At 40.3% G+C, this 20,747-nt stretch overlaps 1 protein-coding gene across 1 annotated transcript in view; it reads left to right on the forward strand.

The window, feature by feature from the left end:
• The window catches only part of Wdr64 (WD repeat domain 64), a 111,150-nt gene that overhangs the window by 82,474 nt on the left and 7,929 nt on the right, over positions 1-20,747 (forward strand). Inside the window, exons 16-24 of the mRNA XM_052200715.1 lie at positions 1,065-1,195; positions 4,578-4,679; positions 5,810-5,879; positions 6,692-6,728; positions 7,543-7,679; positions 9,716-9,821; positions 11,391-11,449; positions 12,449-12,558; positions 18,911-19,099. Of these exons, the coding sequence (XP_052056675.1) occupies positions 1,065-1,195; positions 4,578-4,679; positions 5,810-5,879; positions 6,692-6,728; positions 7,543-7,679; positions 9,716-9,821; positions 11,391-11,449; positions 12,449-12,558; positions 18,911-19,099 (941 nt within the window). The remainder of the gene's footprint in view (positions 1-1,064; positions 1,196-4,577; positions 4,680-5,809; positions 5,880-6,691; positions 6,729-7,542; positions 7,680-9,715; positions 9,822-11,390; positions 11,450-12,448; positions 12,559-18,910; positions 19,100-20,747) is intronic.

The raw sequence follows: 20,747 nt of genomic DNA on the forward strand, positions 1-20,747 counted from the left end.
AATAACTTAAAAGGAAGATTAAGTTTTCAGTGCAAAGCCCCAATCCAAAGTCCTTGACCCAGTTGTCATGGGGTCATATAGAAAGCACAGGAATTTGCTCCTCATGAAGGACAGAAACTGAGGGAGAAAAGGAGAAAGGGAGGAAGGATGAGGCCACAATATCCCTTTAAATGGTATGTACCCACTTACCCTAACTTTTAAAAGGCTCTAGTGTCTTCCTTCCAATAGTGCCACAGGCTGGGGACCAAGCTTTTAGCATTGGTGAATGTCATAAGATCCAAATGAGAATTCAAGCAAAACCAGGAAAGCCCTCTATGATGAGCTTAAGGCATCTCAGGAAGAAGAGAACATGAAGAACTATAAAAGCAAGAATCTGCTTATCTTAAGTAGATGTCATTGGGTGTCCCTATCAAGTCTTGCACATGTCTCCAATTCAACATTTTCAGATTGCTCAATAATTAGCATTTCATTTGCATACATTAAATTCCCATACATGTCTCCTATCACAGATGTTATATTTAGATCTGTATTCCAAGAATCTAAGATGCTCAACAAATAGCCAAGGCAAGATAACTGCAAAGGAGCACATGTAACTAGCTGGCAATATACAGAAAAGGGTTTCTATAAAGTCTGATGCACCAGAAGCTGGACAGATGGACTTGTCAAGGGAAGGACTGGCCTCTCAGTAGAAATGGCTAATGTGGACTCTTTTTTTGTTTTTGTTTTTGTTTTTCTCAAGATGATTGAAGAGAAGAGGAGAGAGAGAGAGAGAGAGAGAGAGAGAGAGAGAGAGAGAGAGAGAGAGAGAGGCTAATAGTTAGAAAGCAGACTAAGTCATGGCTAAATCAAAGGGACCAGAAGAGAAGGGAGGATGCGTTTGTTTCAATGAATTATCTAAGCTAAATTTTCTAACACTAAAGGGGGAGGGGTAGTAAATTTCATACTCAGTGACTTTGAACATATTATGACACTGCTTGAAGTTGATTCTAGCATGTAGCTATAACATTTTTAAATCGTCTGAGTATGCATTCCCACCAATCTACATCTGTGTTCTTTTTCTCTAGAGTCCTGCTGTCGATATGGATGTGAACTGCATTGATGTATTTCAAACTGAGGGATATAATTTGATAGTGTCTGGAACTTTAAATGGCATGATTATCCTATGGAATTTTATAGCAGCTACTGTCAAAGAAATGTAAGTGTTGTATTTAACCTAAGGAACAGGACATTTTGCTGCATAAGAGTTTAAATAACAAGCAATACTGAGGCATTGGTAATGGTGGTGATAATCTTCAAGGAAAGATTTTCCTGGAGGTTATTCTCATAAGTACATTATATTCAGAATGTCTAAATTCCATGATTATATACAGAAAAACTGTAAATATTGTATACCCAAGATACTTTTCCTACATAAATATCTGATCTCTCCATGTTTAAATTTATAACATCAATAAATGGTTTTAATTTTAATTTTTAAATTTTATTTATTTTTTATATGGATGTTTAGCCTGATGCCTGGCAGAGGCCAGAAGAGGACATCAAATCTCCTGAGGCTAGAGTTACAAACAGTTGTGAGTCAGCATGTGGATGCTAGAAATCAAATTTAGGTCCACTAGAAGATCAGCCAGTGCTCTTAACCACTCAGCCATATCTCTAGTCCCAGCAATTATTTAAAATGTATAATAACTTGACATACTGATATCTACAAACTTTCAAGTTGCACATATACAATTATGTACTGGAAATCTGACCACTCCCCAGCCACTTCAAGCTTCACAATTCCTGACCTCTGTCCCTCCATCAAGCTTCTCCTCCCTCTGCATTCCTAATGCCACCAGTCCTGCTTCTTTGGCAAATACAAATGGTAATAAACATTCTAAAAGAATTTTCTTCTCATTCGCATCAGCATATCCAATTTACATGATGCCTCTAGCATGGGCTAATGTATCAGGTGCATCTTGGATCTCAACCACTTATGTTGAAATGTTCTGGATCATGACTAGAGTCTTTACCCTCCCCAATTAACCATCATCTCTAAGTGTTCTTGACATCAGTTTAAAGGAACTAACATAATGTATTATCTGTATGGCTAAACTGTAAATAATAGGCAGTCTCAACTTGTGGACTTAGAGGTATGAATTGGAATCTTGGGTAGACACCCTATATCAAGGAGGCTTGTAAAATTATTGGCAGATAAAAATGCCCAATAATCTTAAATAAAACAAAATAAAATCAAGGTTAGCTTAGAGAAGAAGGGATTGGGAAGGAAAAGGAAGAAGGAAAAGAGGAAAGCATGTGAGAAATCTCTACTTCTAGTTAGAGGGCATTATCTCCTACTGGTCTACCTGGACCACACCTCTTTTCATCAAAAGTTGGCCCCATCTTAACACTCAGTGCCTGTACTCAGGCTTTTCTTCTGCACTGTGTACTTGGCATTTGATACCTATGTCTACACTCACTGGACAGTTCCTCACATTCTTATGAGCAGTTCTCACATTGAAGGTGTCAGGTTGTGTCTGACTCACTTCTGAGAAGGCAAAGAAGAGAGATAAAAACAATCAGTGCCCATGCCACTGTGAAAGGAGGGGGCAGCTGTCCTGAGCTATTTCCAATATCAAGGTAGCCATTTTTCTTGCTTAAGCACCCACCATTTTGCCAAGGAATACATGCAAAGATCATGCTCAATAAAAGAAAACAACTATGGTGAGTTATACATTGCATCTTTTTTTTTCTATAGGCAGGCAATTATTTTAAAGCAGTAGAGTCCTTCAAGGAAGTTCAGTGAGGAAGGTACGTTCACTGCAAGCACACGGACCTGAGCTCAACCCCTGGACCTAAGTATAAAAAGCTAGGGGCTGTGGTACATACTTATAATCCCATCACTGAGGAAGTAGGGACAAGAAGATACCTAGGGCTTGCTAGCACCAATCAGCCTAACCTACTTGATAAGTTTGAGACCAGTGAGATATTCTGTCTTAAAAACAAAGGAACAACACAGAAGTTGTCCTTTGGCCACTACACATCTATAAACATACATCTATAAACATACACTACACATCTATAAACACATAGAACATTTTTTAAATTTAGAATCACTAGAGTCTTTTGGAAAAGACATAGCTTATCTAAGAACTGTGTAAGGTAATATAGTCACAGCTTCTTATAAAACTCACCTCTAAATGGTGGAGGCCATTTCTACTGTTTTATTTATAATTCAACTTTATATGAATATAAATTTTCTCTACATGTATCTCTGTGTACTGCCTGTGTGTCTAGTGCCTACAGAGGCCAGAAGAAGGTATCAGATCCCTTGGTACTAGATTTACAGATAGTTGTGAGCTGCCATATGGATACTGGGAGTTGAACATAGAACCACTGTAAGAGCAACCAGTGCCTTTAGTGATTGAATCATCTTTCCAACCTGTTTCTTAATACACCTCATTTTGTCTTACTCCTTCACCAGTCAGAGAGAAAGAACCCTTTTCTCTCAAGAACACTATGACTTAGAGGTTCAACATTAGTAATATTTCTTGCTAATTAATAATATATTTCATGATTGATTGATGACCACATGTATCTAAAACCATTGAGCTAAAATGGTGCTCAAATTCTCAAGCTTCTTTTTTTTAATATTGTTTCCAATCATACAAGGCCCCTGTACTACCATGTTAGTCTCCTTTCAGTGGCTGTAACAAATCCCTATGACAGTTTGGCTTGGCTCATGGTTTCAGAGGGGCAAGTGATCAACTGATCCTGTTGGTTTGGGCCTGTGAGGAGGCATCAGATCAGATTTGGAACATTTCATAGAGGAAAAATAAAAAGAAAGAAGAAATTGTGCCAGATCTCTTTCAAGGATGTACTTTCCAAATAAATAGAAAACTTTGGACTAGGCATTACCTCTTCAAAGCTCACCACCTCCTAAGGGCACCAGTCTGGGGAGCAAGCCTTGAAAATAGGGGTTCTTGGAGTATGTTCCAGATCCAAATTTTAGCAATCAATCATCAGCTCAAATTAATAGAAATAGTTCCCTTTTCACTAAGAGGTCAGGTCTCCCAAAGGAATGCAGATATTTAGGAGATGCAGCATAGAATGCAGTGTAGATGGTTAGAGACTACTGTTCTATTCTCAAGACCTGCAGTTCCATGGTATCTGAGTCCATGCAAGACTATAGCAATGGGAATAGGGTGCAGTTATAAGCTTTGGTGGTTATAAGCTCACATTTCACTGAACTCTATCATTCAACATATTCAGAGTAGAATTCTGTTTTAAAGTGTATGAAACTTCCCATTGTTCCTCTACAGGTTTAGACACTCTTTTTTTTTTTTTAGACACTCTTTAACTAGCTAGGAAATCAGCCTCAATGAATTGGATTAAAGACTTTTAGGCCATCTGATGGACTTGTGGTTCTACAAAGCCTTAGCAAAGAAGGCATATCTGAACTCAAGCCCTCTAGGCCTCACCTTTACTTACAGTGATAACCTTTGAAGTTGTTAGATTTGCATGGGATTTATGACAATGTCTGTAAGGTGAGGTTCACAGTTGGTACAGTTACTAGGCAAGGACATGCTTATTTTCAGATACCGGCCTGAGGATTGCTTCTCTACAGATCCTGAGTTGGATCCCAAACGCTTTCGAATTAATGATATAATGTTCCTCTTCCGAAGTCCTGAATGTGTAAGGTAACTTAGAACTCTGTGGCCACATAGGGCTATCTGGAACCCAGGTAGGTGAAGTGAGCTACCAATCTCCCAGCATTAAGGAAGGGACAGCAGAAAGAAGATAGGTGTTGAGTTGACTCCTTTGTTTCCTTACTGTCATACTCTCTAGGGGCCTGACATGCTGGTTGAATAGACCCTTACCATGTCAGCTTCACTGTGTAGACCCTTATCATGTCACTCTCACTACCAGAACCCTTACCGTGTTGGTCTCTCTGTGTAGACCCTTGACATGGCAGCCTCCCTGTGTGAACCCTTACCATGTTGTCCTCACAACTCCCTTTACAACAGTAGATGACATGGGAATGTCATTAGATCATACTTTTAGCTAAATCTAATACAGTCAGCACAGGTGTTCAGCGAATTTGGGACTTAGAGGGCACAAATGGAAATGGCATTGCAGGTATCATGTGCTATCCAGCAGAACTGGGCAGTCCATCCCACTCCTGTGAGAGCAGAGGATTCTTTATTAAATATTTAATTAAAAGTGGTTTTTTCTTTATCTTTACTTTAGAAGTCTGGAGTTTTAAGCCAACAATATTAAAGAAGCCTCTAGAGGGAAATGAAAGGTTTCTGTGCTATAGCTAGGGTTCACTTGTTGGTGAGTCAGACTCTAACACCTTCTTTATCCATTGTCTTAAAATTACATCAGAATTCTTTGGAGACTATTATCAGGACTGTTCTTTGTACATAAACTACCTTTCAGCCCATTCCGACAAAGACGAGAGCAGACAGGGTCAGGCCAGAAAAAAGTAACAGTGCAAGAAGTTAGCCAGACTTGTCCCTACCACTACCATTTGCCCCTGCATTTCAGTGTGGGAAAATCAATAGCTCAACCTAGTGTTATCAGAGAGGTGGGCCAGGCCTGTGTTTCCTAGACCCAGCCAGTACCCATACCCTTCCATGGTGTAGCTTTCTAGCATTCTCTTCTAACACCAAACCAGTGGGCATTCATTGCATGGGAGAGAGGCTAGGCTATCCATATACTTCCATATACAAGGAGGAAATAACCTCCTGAAACTGCAGTAGAGGACACTCTGGGCTCTGTGGAGTATCTGACCTTTCCATCCTGTGTCTCTTCCATCCCTCTTCAGGAGATCAAGTCAGGATTCTATATGCTCATCAACCCAGTGTGACTCAAGCAAGGGTCCACAAAGTAGCAAGGTAAGTATGAGGCAGAAGTAACATCTTCCTGCTATAAGCAGTAACGCTGTGTACATGTGAAATCATTGTTTTCCCTAAAATTCAATGACTACCTTGAAGAACTTTATTTTCAAGGGCTTCCCATGAGTGAACAGCCATAAAATAAGTTAAACACGTTGTTTTTATGCTTGTAAAATAATTTAGTGCTTTGAGCATCTCTTCTATGTTATCATATTTCATGTGTGGTATAATTAGATCCCAGCCCATAATATAATGCAGTGGTCTTCTATGTTGTCAGTTCCAATTTTAAAAATTTTTGCAGAGTGTTTTTCCCATCAGGATTTTATTAGGTCAAATTTTCACACAGAAGTTGTTTTGCACGAACTAGTGTGATAGAAAGCAAATGTAACTGTATGGATATAAAACCCAGGCAAAACCATGCCTAAATCTAAGTCTTCTGTGTGCTGCCAGACAGTCTAACCCTGTCACTCAAAACTAAGTTTCTGTTTCCTTATCAGTAGGATCAGGAAAATAAAGGTACCTGATATGGTTGTCTGTAAAATGGGAGAGGGGCACACCAAGAATTGGGCATGCACCAGGGACCTAATCACTGTCACTAGTGAAAGCCACCAGGAAATACCATTGTTTTATAGATCTTCCATTTAGGACTATGAAAAGCTCTGCAATACAGTATTTCAAAGAAATCATTTTAAAGTGACTTTTAACATAAATACTTAGGAATGTCAACTCAGTTCTCTGCAGGAGCTGCCCACCTAGTAGATCTCATTTCCATGCAATGTCTCAGAAATGTCTTTTCTCTCTTCTCCATTCAGGGAAGTAAGCAAAGTATACATGACACCGAGGTCAAAGGTCAGTATGAGTGAGGTCAAAGGTCATTATGAACTCATTTCTGTAGACTCAAGAGGCTGAGTCTTTTCTTTCTCTTTGTGTCACATCCTGGGTAAGCACTCTACCACAGAGCTATGGCCCAGACCAGGTAGCACCTTTGCAACAGGGATTTCATGTGATAGAATAGTCTTGATATGCTCTTTCTGTAACTGAATATTGAAGTGTTTGGAGGTCTTGGTAGTCTAAAAGAAAGGATCTCGGCTAACATGATGCCTTTTAAGGGTATCAATGGGAGGGAGAAAGAGTGTGGACGAGTAATGCAGAGTAAATATGACTACTATATGTGTGAAATGTATAGAATTCATCAGGAAGCCCATTATTCTTGATATATGCTCATTTTAAAAGAATGACATGTTCAGAAACATTCTCAGCATGGAAAAAAACAAATGATGCTAATTCTAGTTTTTTTTTAAATCCAAAATATTCCTGAACATTTTAGTCTCCAATGCATTTTGCTAAAACTTATGCTCAATTTATAAAACATTCTAGATGTGTTAAAACTTTCACAAGGTTTAGCCACCACATTCAGAATCTTCTAGAGGTTTTAACAATAGGGACCCCAAACAAGTCTTTTAGATTTTCCCAGTGATCCAGGGTTCTATTGTGCAGATACTTTTTCTGTTTTCTTCCCTGTGAGTCTTCTCAAGTTTAAACTAAATATTTTTGGGAAAACCTTGCATTGCTCTTTCCCATCCATCTCTTCTTCAGTGTTCCCTAAAACTTGAAACTCCAAGGGTTGCAAATGCCAGCAGCGCTCACGAGTTTTTCTTACTAGGGGAGCAAACAGACATGGTGGGAGAGCAGCAGCCAGTGAGCAGGAGACAGCCCGCACCCATCAGCTCCGTGGAGCCACAACCTCCTCTCCTGGTCACTGCACATGAGGATGGACATCTCCGTTTGTGGTCACTGGAGGTGATGAAGTTTGGTCTTGGCTGGGACTCAAAAGGGATGGGATGATAAAGAGGATCATTATACACTGCAGCCTTCTTCCAGATGAAATTCAATTCAAACGTTTCCCTCTTCCAGCCAAAGTCTATCCACTGACTATTGTCAAACTATACACTAGGTCCATTTTACTACTCAAGTCAAAACTGTTAACAGTTTCTAATCTTTCTAGCTTGGCTGTGAATTGATAATTATAATTTACTGTCTATTTAAGTAACGTGCCATTAAGAATGTATTCTATAAAAGGATGCAAGGAGCTAGGGAGATGAGTAAAATCCTTAGAATCCACAATAAAAAAATCTGAACATGGGAGAGTATATTTATAATCCCAGTGCTGGAGAGGAGGGATCAGAAGATTCTTTGGGCTTGCTGGCGAGAGACAGTCTAGCCTAGCTAAGAAGCTCTAGGCCAGGCAGAGATTTTTGTCTCTAAATAAGGTAAATGGTCTTCCTGAGGAGTGACAGCCAAGTTTGTTCCCTGGTCTACACACACACACACACACACACACACACACACTCATAATTGCATACCATAAAACAGAATAAAAGAATACTGACATAGAGCATATAAAATATTTTATTATGCTTATTTATCTTCATATATGTATAATTGTATATGAATATGTGTACATACATGTTGCGACAGTAATGGAAAAGTCAGAAGGAAACCCGTGAAAGTCACTTTTTCCACTAGGTAGGTCTCAGCGATCAAATGTCGGTTGCCAGGCTTGGCAGCAAGCCCCTTTACTGGCTGAACCTTAATATAAAACTTTAATGATATAAATTATTGAAAGGTGGTATGGCATCACTTTGAATGTCCTTCTGTTTTTTTACTGTGAAAACAGTAGCTTTAATTTATCCAAAGAGTCCAAGTGATTTGGGATGGAGGCTGGACATCCCAAGGTCAAAGTACAAATTAGGGACCAGTAAGATGGCTCACTGGGTAAAATTTAGTTGCCATACAAGCATGAAAACATGAGTTCAAAACCTGGGAGAAGGAGAGAAGCAGCTCCACAAGGTTGTCCTCTTAGTTCCACATATGCAACACACACACACACACACACACACACACACACACACACATAAACCACATTTTAAAAAGAACAAGAATTCAAGGCAGGGGAACAGACAATGATGTAGTTGTAAGTAGATGACCCATTATGACACTGAAACTCTAGGAGACACAGGAAGGTGTGAACACTGCGGTGAGCCTTCTACAGGGGACCCAGGAGATGACCACTGTGTTGTGTGACCCACACTGAGACCCAGGAACACAAAGCAGCAGGCCTGACCACCAGCTCAGTGCCAGTCTGCTCACAGGCACTAGCTTTGTAAGGAAACCTGAGGTTTGAAACTGGGAGACAAACAATCTCTCAGATGATCTTGGAATAAAATGCCTTTTATCTGTGGCAAAGAAAACAGAGAAACAGAAGAGACAATATCTGAGGACTCTTAGAAAAAACAACTGCTGATTCAAATTCTGTTCTCAGTTAAGTCTCCAAGGAGATAATGCCATGGAAGTTCTTCCAAAGGCTAGCTTATACCACTTAAAATAGTTTGTGTGGGTTCGAGTCTTTTGCAATCCATTATTGCTTCAATAGTCATGGATATCTGCCTAGCAGGTAAGTATGTCTGTTGAAATATGCCGTGTCACCATGCAGTTGCATTTGATTTTGAAAGGAATGATTGTGTAAGGAGAAACCATCTAGTTGAAATCCCACACAAAGGATTTTGTAAAAAGACCCATGGAAAATACAAGAAAAAGTGGAAATCGATAACAATCAGCTAATAGTTATCCATACTTTGAGTTATCCATGCTCTTTATTTCAAAGTAATAAGTCCTCATGGATAGATAGGATCAAGTTATTTTTAGTACAGATGAGAAAATCCTGTTAGTAGAGATAAAAATTGAGAAGTCTTCGGTAGAGTGAAATTCAGCTTTACTCTTGCGATTTTATAGAACTTATAATCATATAAGCCTTGTTTGCCTTGTGCCTGGTTCAGGGGAAGCTTCTGAAAGACATGTTGCCCTTCACGAAGCACTCCGCCATTTCCCTGACATCACTGTACACCGACTCGTGCTGCAGGATACTGCTGGCTGGGAATGTGGGTAAGTCCTTGTTCTGACCGATTAAACTTCGTCTTAAGAACCTGCATAATATAAAAATAGCTCTTGAGAAACATGCATGACATTTACAGAGACAAATGAAAGTCTCCAAGAGGTATGCTCACAGTGAGAAAGTTACAGTTATAGTAAGGTGGGTATGAGAGCCAACCTTCCACTTTTGTAGTGTGTGCCCTTCTTCCTGTTTGTCCTCCGGGGCCAGAATGTTGAGTTCTTATGTAGGTAGCCCTTTGCATGGGCAACTTTTGAATGCAGGTGAAGGCACCAGTGAATTTATCCTTCATCTTATATGATGTTCAGTTCTTCTAGACATCCTCAGGACTTAGATTAGTCTCTAAGAATCTGTTGGGCCTTCTGGAGGTTCCAGGCTGTGACACAGCTGTAGACTGGTGTCTGGCATGTCCCAGGGTATCAGCTAATACCAAAATGCTGTGTACTCCTACCTCAGGGACTCTAGCCCCTTCCCAAGGGATCTGGGCCAAATGATATTTTTGTTTGTTTGTTTGTTCTGTGACAGGTTCTTTCTACATAGCTTGTTGTTGTTGGCTTGTAACTCACTATTTAGACCAGACAGACTGAAATCATAGAAATCAACCTGCCTCTACCTTCTGAGTGTGTGTCACCATGCACAGCCTACAAATAATTTCTTGTTCTGAAATTCTAGAAGTTTCTGACAGGGTTTTTGGGATCTCTTTTGTATAATATTATAATATTTGTAACCCAAATTGATCACATGAATGATATTATTGATATGTTCTTTAATTCAGTTTGCAAGGGTTTTTTCTCTATTTTTCACCTATATTCATCAAGGAAATTGGCCTATAATTCTCCTTTATTGTTAGATTTTTATCTGGATTTGTTATCATGGTAATCCTAGCTTATTAAAATGAGCTTGGAAGTGTTTCTTCCCCCTTTTTTTATGAAACAATCTGACATAATATTGCTGTTCATTCTTTCTCTTTTTATAAAAAATTTGAGAGAGGATTTCAGGTAGCCAAGAGTGGCCTCAAACTTGCTCTATAACCAAGGATGACCTTGAACTTCTAGTCATACTGCTTCTAGCTCCTGACAACTCAGGTTACAGGGATGTGCCACCACATTCAGGTTTTTTTTTTTTTTGCTTGTTTTTGTTTTTTGTTTTTGTTTTGTTTGATTGTTTTTGTTTTGTTTTGTTTTGTTTTTTGAGTCAGGGTCTCTCTGTAGTCCTGGCTGTCCTGGAACTCACTCTGTAGACCAGGCTGGCCTCGAACTCAGAAATCTACCTGCCTCTGCCTCCAACGTGCCGGGATTACAGGCATGCGCCGCCATGCCCGGCTCACCACATTCAGTTTTATGCAGTGCTGGGGATCAAACCAGGATTTCTCGCATACTAGGCAAGCCCTCTTCCAATCTACATCCCCAGACTTCAAATTCCTTCTTTTGTATCTGCTTTCTCAGATTCTATTCTATCTACTAATATAAATGCCTAAATCAAAGTGACTTGACATTCTGGGGAGTGTTTGCCTGAAGAATGTAATATCTAATTAAGGACTCCAATGTTTAAATTTTGTACAGAAGGACACGTGATCCTTTGCAGTATTAGCTCCTTCATGGATCCACCTCATGATGAAAAGGTATGAACTTTAGCTTTCCAGAGAAATACATAAATCATCTCATGTTTGATGACCACTGTCCTAGAGACACAGAAGATGGAAGTGCAAGTGCCCCCAGTACTCTCCAAGTACAGACTCCTGTGCAGTTTAAGCTATATGACCCCAGCATTGCTTGAATAGATGCTATCTTAAGACAGAGGCAGAACCCATGGATGATCAAATGTTCTTTAATAGCTTTGAAACAATATTAGGTAGGAAAGTGCAGAATTTTAGCTTGCCTGTTTAAGAACAGCCACAGGAAACTGAGTCATCTAAGAAACTCAGCAGGAATTATTTTTAACCCCCTAAAGTCTCAAGGAATAGGAGACACACAAGAAAACTGCAAGCTCCTGGGACTTTGGTCACAGAGATGACCCTAAGTAGATAGTCCAGGAGATGTGCAATCTTAGTGTGTCCATTAGTGGGTAGAAAGAAACATATTGCTGCAGAACAAACTGTAGGGGTGTCTTCTGAAGGCCCACAGGGGCTCTAAAGTTGACGACAAATATTAAAGAAGGTATTAATTGAGCCTCATAATGCTTTTGAAAGAGAGTAAGTTGTGCCTACTCCTTTTGCCAATACCTTACAACAAACGCCCTAAGCTCATATCCCATGCAAAGAAGAACATAGTCAATGCTTCCTCTAGACTCTTGGTCAGCCTTGTCCCTGGCCTTCACCTCCTGGGTCTGCTTTCCCTCTCTCCTATGGCCTTCACTGTGTCTCCCACAACTGCCAATCATCCACTAAAGTCCATCACAAAATAATAAGTATATGAGCTCCTTTCTCCAGCAGGGGCATGTGCAGAGTGATGCTTCTCTAAAACTGGGGTATTTGTGGCACCTCAGTAAGGAAGAGAAAGCTCATCAGAGCAGAGCCTTAATCACTGTCTATCCTACCCACTCATAAATGTGGCTCCTCGAGAAATGATTTTGCTTAAGACTATATTTTGATTCATTCCAAGATCTTCTTGTTGCCATCTAGAAATTCAAGCAGCTGCTTTCCTGGCGTGCCCATTCTTTAGAAATTATTCAAGTGATCTACGTGGAAGACAAGCAGCTGGTGCTTACTGCCTCCATTGATGGCTCAGTGAGGTAAACTCAGACTGGTCCATCCTGTGAACTTGAGGTTTCTAGTATGAGCAGAGTCAGAGTTGGTGCTAATGTTGTTGTGTTCAGTTAAGATGCAGTGCTTTGGGTCATGTATTGAACTTTTGGCTAAGATCAGGTGTGTATCCTTACCAATTTAATATTTGATATGTCCTCTATCTGAGGACAATATAACAAACAGACTTGGGATCTGGAAGATGGGACTAGAGATTTCTCCGTATATCCCATGAGCTAGGGTTACAACATCTTTATTGGTGGTGTACCCCCTTCATGGGACTTAAGAAAAAGCACAATCTTAGTACACTTATTGGAATAAGATTTTTAAGTAAACCAAAAGGTTATATAAAGAAGTTTTGAGCTGAGCAGTGTTGGCACATGCCTTTAATCCCAGCACTTAGGAGGCAGAGGCAGGCGGATTTCTGACTTCGAGGCCAGCCTGGTGTACAGAGTAAATTCCAGGACAGCCAGGGCTATACAGAGAAACCCTGTCTCAAAAAACCAAAAAAAGAAGAAGAAGAGGAGGAGAAAGAGGAAGAAGAGGAGGAGGAGGAAGAAGAGAAGGAGGAGGAGAAGAGGAAAAGAAGAAGAAAACGAAAAGAAGAAGGAGAAGAAGAAGAAAAGAAGAAGAGGAAGAAAAGAAGAAGAAGAAGAAGAAGAAGAAGAAGAAGAAGAAGAAGAAGAAGAAGAAGAAGAAGAAGAAGAAGAAGAAGAAGAAGAAGAGGAAGAGGAGGAGGAGGAGGAGGAGGAGGAGGAGGAGGAGGAGGAGGAGGAGGAGGAGGAGGAGGAGAAGAAGAAGAAGAAGAAGAAGAAGAAGAAGAAGAAGAAGAAGAAGAAGAAGAAGAAGAAGAAGAAGAAGAAGAAGAAGAAAGAAGTTTTGAGAAGCTTATTGCTCACTTGAATGCTTTTTCTATATCCATGGACATGAGGACTCCCCTATGGAAAAAGGGGGGGCAGAAACATGGGCCTCAGAAACATTCTTTGTAATGTTTGCGCTTATACAGACTCATTAGGCAAATACCACTTTTTTAAGTTACAATAAATATTTACAGTAGAATTGGGTTTTATAGGATTGTTTTAGAGGATCAAATGGGATAGACAGCTCAGAGAACTAGACTCAAACCTGTAGACGGCCACAGAAGGAGACTGGAATCAAGTTTAAAAATAGTCATAGGGAAGAGCATGTAGCCAGGTAGAGTGCAGCAGAGCTGTAGTCCTGGGTCTCTGAGGGATAAAGAGGCAGGGGATCTCTTAGTCTCAGGAATTGTGAGCCAGACTAAGAAATCTTGTCAGAAAGAGAGAGGAAGGGAAGGGATGATGGAGAGGAATGAAGGAAGAGGGGAAGAGAAAAGAAAGGAGGGCTGGAGAGGGGAGGAAGAAAGGAAAGAAAAGAAATGGGAGAGCAGGACAGAAGGAAGACTAGAAAGACTGAGGAAAGGATGAAAGAAAGAAACAAAGAAAGAGAAAGAAAGAAACAAAGAAAGAAAGAAAGAAAGAAAGAAAGAAAGAAAGAAAGAAAGAAAGAAAGAGAAGGAAAGAAAGAAAGAAAGAGAAGGAAAGAAAGAAAGAAAGAAGGAAGGACTCCCCTATGGTAAAAGGGGGGCAGAAACATGGGCCTCAGAAACATTCTCAGGAAGAAGGAAGAAGGAAGAAAGAAAGAAGGAAGGAAGGAAAGAAAGAAAGAAAGAAAGAAAGAACAAAAGAAAAAAGAAGGAAAGAAGGAAAGAAAGAAAGAAAGAAAGAAAGAAAGAAAAAGAAAGGAGAGAGAAAGAAAGAAGTATAAAGAAGAGAGGCAAGGATTGGGAAGGGAGGGGAAAGGACAGGAGAGGAGGACAGGAAAGGGAGGAAAAAAAGGAGAAAAATGAGGAAAAGAAACAAGAGAAGAAGGGGAAGAGAGCCACCTAACAAAGGGTCACCCAGAAAGGAGAGAGGGAAGTCGGCTAGTTATTTCAGTGCGGTTGATTTTTACATAACTTACTTACTTGAACTTAACTAATTAATTGTAATCAATGCTAAGCACATGTACCCAAAATACTAAAAATACACAGACATATATAAAGAAAAAGAAGGGAATGCCATGACATTTCTAGAGACAAACTGCTGCCCACCTGAAATGATTTTAAATCATGGCAACGAATCGAGTTCTTAAAAGAATGGAGTTAGACCATATTAGGAGATCTAGCAAGGCTTCGAGTACATGAGACCAATCGAAATACAAATTTAAAGGAGGAAATATTTATTGTTGTTGTTGTTGTTGTTGTTGTCCTTGAATTAAAATTCAACAGGTCCTGGCTAACTCTGTGGGCTTGATGATGGGAGGGGTGGGGGTTCAGTTGGGGACACAGTTGTGTAGTACCTAGTAGGCATTGCTGTCGATTTGAATACTTACTTATCTTTAAAGAAGCCACTAGGAGGTTTTAGACTGGAAATAAATGGCTTAAAGTTGGAAGTCATGTTGCCGGTCAGATCAAGAGAACAACTAAAGGGGAAAGTGAGAGATCAACGTGGAGAATTGGACCTGCCCTGTACAAGCAGGGGGACCCTGATGTCATTCCAGATAGAAGTCACTAAAGAACTATAATACTGGAAGATTCAGAGGGAATTTATAAATATCAAGATCAATATGATTCTATAGAGGAGGCAAATACATAGAGAGCTATTTCGTGTGTCAAAAAAGCAACCTGTTGTTATTTTTGTAGGAAAAAGTAGTATTATTACAAATGCCCTTAATAACTTGGTCTTCTTGTCTTTACCTGGGCTTGTTTTCATCTACCCATCAACAGAAATGTTTGATAAAGGTGTAGTGCATGTATTTGTGCATGCATGCAAGTGCATGTGCATATGTACACAGACCAACCACAGGTATAGAAGCCTCTGTTGCTATGAGCATTGTCCTCTTGTCTCTGTCTCTTTTATTTAAGATTTATTTATTTTATGTATATGAGTACACTGTAGCTGTACTGATGGTTATTAGCCATCATGTGATTACTGGGAATTTGAATTCAGGACTTCTGCTCGCTCTAGTTGGCCCTGCTTGCTCAGGCCTAAAGATTTATTGTTATTATATGTAAGTACACTGTAGCTGTCTTCAGATGCACCAGAAGAGGATGTCAGATCTCATTACAGATGGTTGTGAGCCACCATGAGGTTGCTGGGATTTGAACTCAGGACCTTCAGAAGAGAAGTCAGTGCTCTTAACTGCTGAGCCATCTCTCCAGCCCCATCTCTGTCTCTTTAGGCTGCTATAACAAAGCACTTTCAAGTGGACTGTTTACAAAACAAGAGAATATATTGTTCATGGTTCTGGAGGATGGAATGTCCAAGATCAAATATCAGCAGATTGAACAGTTAGAGCTTGTTCCCTGGGGTACCAACTTTCCATCATTACAACAGAACACCTGATTAAATTAAATTAAATTAAAGGTGGAAGGTTTTAAGCATGCATGTGAGTGAGTACATGTGTGAGAAAGAGCATGAGTGTATGTGTGTGTGTGTGTGTGACATACAAGTACATGCTCGAGTGATAGGGGTGCACACATGTGCCATGGTGCACATATGGAGGTCAGAGGACAGCTTCCTGGAGTCAGTTCTCTCGTTTCACTTTTCTATGGATGCAGAGGATCAGGCTCATGTCATCAGGCTGGGCAAAAGTGCCTTTCCCCTCTGAGCCACATCAGGGGCCCACAAGGCATGGGCTACTTAGGCCCAGAGCATCAGAGACTTCAGTCCTGAGTGGCATGGTGTCCTTATTTCTAGGCCAGCAATGAGAGAGAGCCTCCTGATAGAGGGTGGTGGTGGAAAAAAAAATGTTCACTTCTTGAGGCTGGGAAGCACATTCAAAAAGGGCCTGTGACATGACTTTCAGAGGCATGTCCCCAGTGACCAGAACAACTATACCCTGTTTCCTTTCAGCCTATTTATTGAGAACTTATCCATTGATGAGATCAGCACCTGCATAAGCCCATCAACTCTCTTGAGCACCACCAACTGGAGACCCAACGCCCAACATATTAACCTTTGGGCCTTGCTCCATCAGAACTCTTTTGTTAGGGACACTACTTTAATTTAAATGTTCTTTCTAAAACTCTGGTTAAAAGTTCATCACCGACTTAAGGCATTAAAAGAGCAGGAACCTAGTTTGACAGTGATGTTTAGAGGTTAGGACTCCTAAGAAGTAACCAAGGTAATGACGTGAGGCTGTGAGGTAGGGTGCTGATGTATGAGACTGTGGTTCCTGAAAAGAGAGGCCTGGCAAGATGACCCAGAGAGTAAAGGTACTTGCTGCTAAGCCTGATGATCTGTTTGGGCTTGGAAACATACATAGTAGAGAGGAAACCAACTTCCACAAATTAGCCTCTAACCGCTACACAGGAACCCATGTACACACACACACACACACACACACACACACAGTAAATATAAAAAAAAATTAAATGGTAGAAGTCATGAGTGAAGATAAATTTGCCTTGTCCTTTGATGCTGCTGGACAGCCTTGGGACTCTGTAGAGAGCCCCTACTAGCATGGAGAACCTTACCCTATATGACCATGTAGTTTTGAATCTCTCCGTCCCAATACATCATACAGTCAGTTATAGAAAAGAGAACTAGACTAAGGCAGTCACTAATTCCATTGATGAAAGTGGAATTCTCATGACCTAAACACTTCCTAGAGACTCCATCTCATGCCTTCCTATTAGGAATTAGGGTTCAACATGACTTTGGGGGGACACAGATATTTAGACTAGTGCGCTGTCCAAGCCAGTCGTCCTTGGCCTGGAGAAATTATTTTTATGATTCCTTTAAGTGGAACACTCCCCAGATACTCAATTCATAGAGCTCGTCTCTATTAATAGGTGTCTCAAAGCACTGCTGCCTTTGTAAGTAAGCCACATCCTTTGGCTAATATATGCTGCCACATTCTCAACAGGCATGCACTCTAACATTCTAAATCTTGTTTATTAAATGATTGTGACTTTTCAGTGGAGAAAAAAAAAGCATAATTGAGACTTAAGCCTGGTCCACTGGACAGGAAATTGGAAGCCTCATGGTGGTCAGGGTCCATATCTCAGGTTCAGATTACCAGGTGGGGTTATTCACTTGGGACAGAACCATGAAGAACAGGAAACCTTGTGAGGCAGGAGAGCATATCCTTTTAGTATGGGTCTGGAGCAGAATTCATTTAGCCTCTTAACCTTCTTGCTTCTCTGTTAAAAGGGCTTTTTATAAATGCTCTTGATAACTCTGTTTCCTTATTGGTAACAGCTGTCGAAAGGCCATACTACTTCAGTAATGCTGAAAACTAAAATAAAGGAGGTATGTAACATGCTCAAGTTAAATCCTCAGATTGTGTCGAGTATGAGGCATCTCATCTGGATACCAGTGCTTGTCCCTTCCCTCAGTAGCTATGTCCTTGAGGTAGTCTCTACCTGAATTGTATAGAATCTACTCTGAGTCCCTTTAGGTTATCCTCCTTGGTCAGTTCAGTACAACCCCTGATTAATGTTGAAACCAAGACATAAAGAGACGTCTGAAGAGAGGCTAACACACAAAGAGCAATATCTCATGATATAGCTTTGTCTATCCAGGATCTTTCTGGGTGACTGGACCAGGTTCTAAGGAAAAAAAATGAAGACACAAAACATCTCTCTGTAAGATACAAAGCACTCATCCATGCTAATGGTATTCTATATTAGTTTAAATCACCTGGGCAACTTGGGGAAGCTTCATGGGGCCAGTGGATAGGGAAATAATACCGAAGGGTGAAAAAGAAAAGAACTTCCCTTATCATTCTTCCTCAATACTCAGCTGTGAACTTCAGAGCACTGGGATTGTTCTTGGAAAGTGAGGGGAATTCAGTATCACTATCCAGATCTCTCTTCTCACGAGTTCTGTTGATGATGATTTCCTAATTGTAAATATGAAACATAGCCCATGGCAAGATGTAAGTTAGCCCATAAACTGTCAGCATGGGTTCTGATGAGCTTGTCATGGCTGGGTTGTCTGGAGGGAAATGTCTTTCTTGTCTTCTAGTTTTCATCAGTGAAGTCTGCAGGCAAAAGCTCAAGTTGGCTAATGCCAAAAAGTTACAGGTTAGAATTCTGACTGATAAAAATGTTCATGTTGAGGGCTTGGAATATAGTCCAGTGACAGGATGGGAGTTGGTAGGCTTGAGGCCCTGAGTTACAAAGTCCTTGTTTACATATGTTTAGCTCTATAGCATTTAGGGAGAAGACTCCTGAAAGAACTTTCCAAGGTAATCCATATGCTCTATGGCCTGTGATCAAGCTCACTTCTTCTGACTATCCAGTTACTGCCTTTTCCTTCCTTCTTGCTTCTCCAGGCTCTGGAATTCCACCAGTGGTCATTACTGTGGGTATTTTGGACAACGAAGAATGTTTGATTTATCCCAAACAAGTGACTTCATTTTGCCTTGTGATGTTAATGAATATCCCATAGAGATTAAAGAAGAAAGCAAATTCACAGAGAAGAGGCAAAAATATGAATATCCTCTGATATTTGACCGTGAAAGGTAAGACCATTCAGTTTTCTTGAAATGAACAGACAAGAACTAAATTATTACTATGGGGTGGCACTGGGATGCAACAGGGAATTCGAAATCAAAACTTTTCAATAATTTTGAAGCCCCATGGAAGGGAGAAAAATGTAAATAAAAATTATAACTCAGTAATAATTCACTAGTCCTCGAAACTTCTAATTCTTATTGGCTATACCAATTGCTAATTGGCAATACTAATTAAAAAAAAACAAAGAGAAATTTGTGTCAGCAGAGGCACCAAATAATTTGAGACCATGACATGATTAATCCTACATATGGAGCCCAGGGGGGAAATGGAGAAATATAGTAGACAAAGCTACAAAAGTCTAATAGAACCATGTCTCTGGCTGCTCATACATGCAATCTAAGTACTCCCAGGGCTGTCATGGGCTACCTAGCAAAACTCTCTGTCAATAAACAAAACAAGCAAATAAAAACCACTGAAACAAATGAACTGAAGACGTGGTTCTGTGGTCATGAGACCATTCAGTTTTCTTGAAATGAACAGACAAGAAATAAATTATTACTATGGGATGGCACAATTATTACTATGGGGAACAGTAAGAGTTTTTACATAAGACCACAGTTCAGTTTCCATACCAAGTGGCTTATAACCATCTTCCAAGTCAGAACCTCTTGAGGCAAAAGACAAAGTCCTTTTGGAGAGTCTTAAGTGAGTCAAAGCTAGGAAGGCCGAATGTCATTGTTTAGTGCCAGGAATGTAATAAATGCTGAAAATAAGAATTGAAGCTAAGTGTCAGAAACTCCAGGACTCAAAAACACAACTTGAGGAAGACAGGTCTCGAGATGACTAAAATGCACCACCAGGAGGCTCAAGGCTTGCCTTGGCTGGACAGTAAGGGGCAATAGAAAGGAGCCTGGCTAAAATATATGAGAAAGACATGTAGAACTAGGCCCATCGAATGTGGCGAAATCCAGCAACAGGTGATAAATCTCCCTATTGGGGGGGGGTGGATTTCCAGACCTGAATATACATGTATCTTGTATTAGTTACTCTACTTGCTGCTATGACCAAATACCTAGCAAAGATAACTCAAGGAAGAGTTTGTTTTGACTCACACTTACATGGCACCGCCCATTTGGCAGGAAGGTCATGTCAACAGGAGCCTGAAACAGCTAGTCGTGAAGCAAAGAGTGACAATGTTGATTATCTTACTTTTTCCTATGTGTTCTGTCAGGTCCCCAGCCCATGGAATAATTTAGTGTAGGGTCTCTCACCTCAGTCAACCTAATAAGCATAATCCCTCCCCGCTGTGCCCAGAAGATTGATTCTTGGTATTCGAGCCTCTGCTGAATTGATATCAATTATCATGTGTCTTAATACTTCCAATTATTCTAGTGTTCTAGTTTGAGAATGAGTCTTCTTTACACATGAGTCCTTTGAGAGCCAGAGTCTTGCTAATGCGTCTTCATATCCCCTGTTCTCGGATCAATGCCAGCACCCAATAGACACTCAAAGAATTGTCCTGAAAAACAAGTAGTGAATACTACAAGCACAGGGGACAGGTTGAGCTTTTAAATACCAAAGCATGAAAGGGTTGGCATAACTCAGATAACTTAAATGTATGATTGTGCTCACTGTCTTTAAAAACTAAGTTTG

This window comes from Apodemus sylvaticus, chromosome 12, assembly GCF_947179515.1.
Source record: "Apodemus sylvaticus chromosome 12, mApoSyl1.1, whole genome shotgun sequence".
Taxonomy (NCBI): Eukaryota; Metazoa; Chordata; class Mammalia; order Rodentia; family Muridae; genus Apodemus; species Apodemus sylvaticus.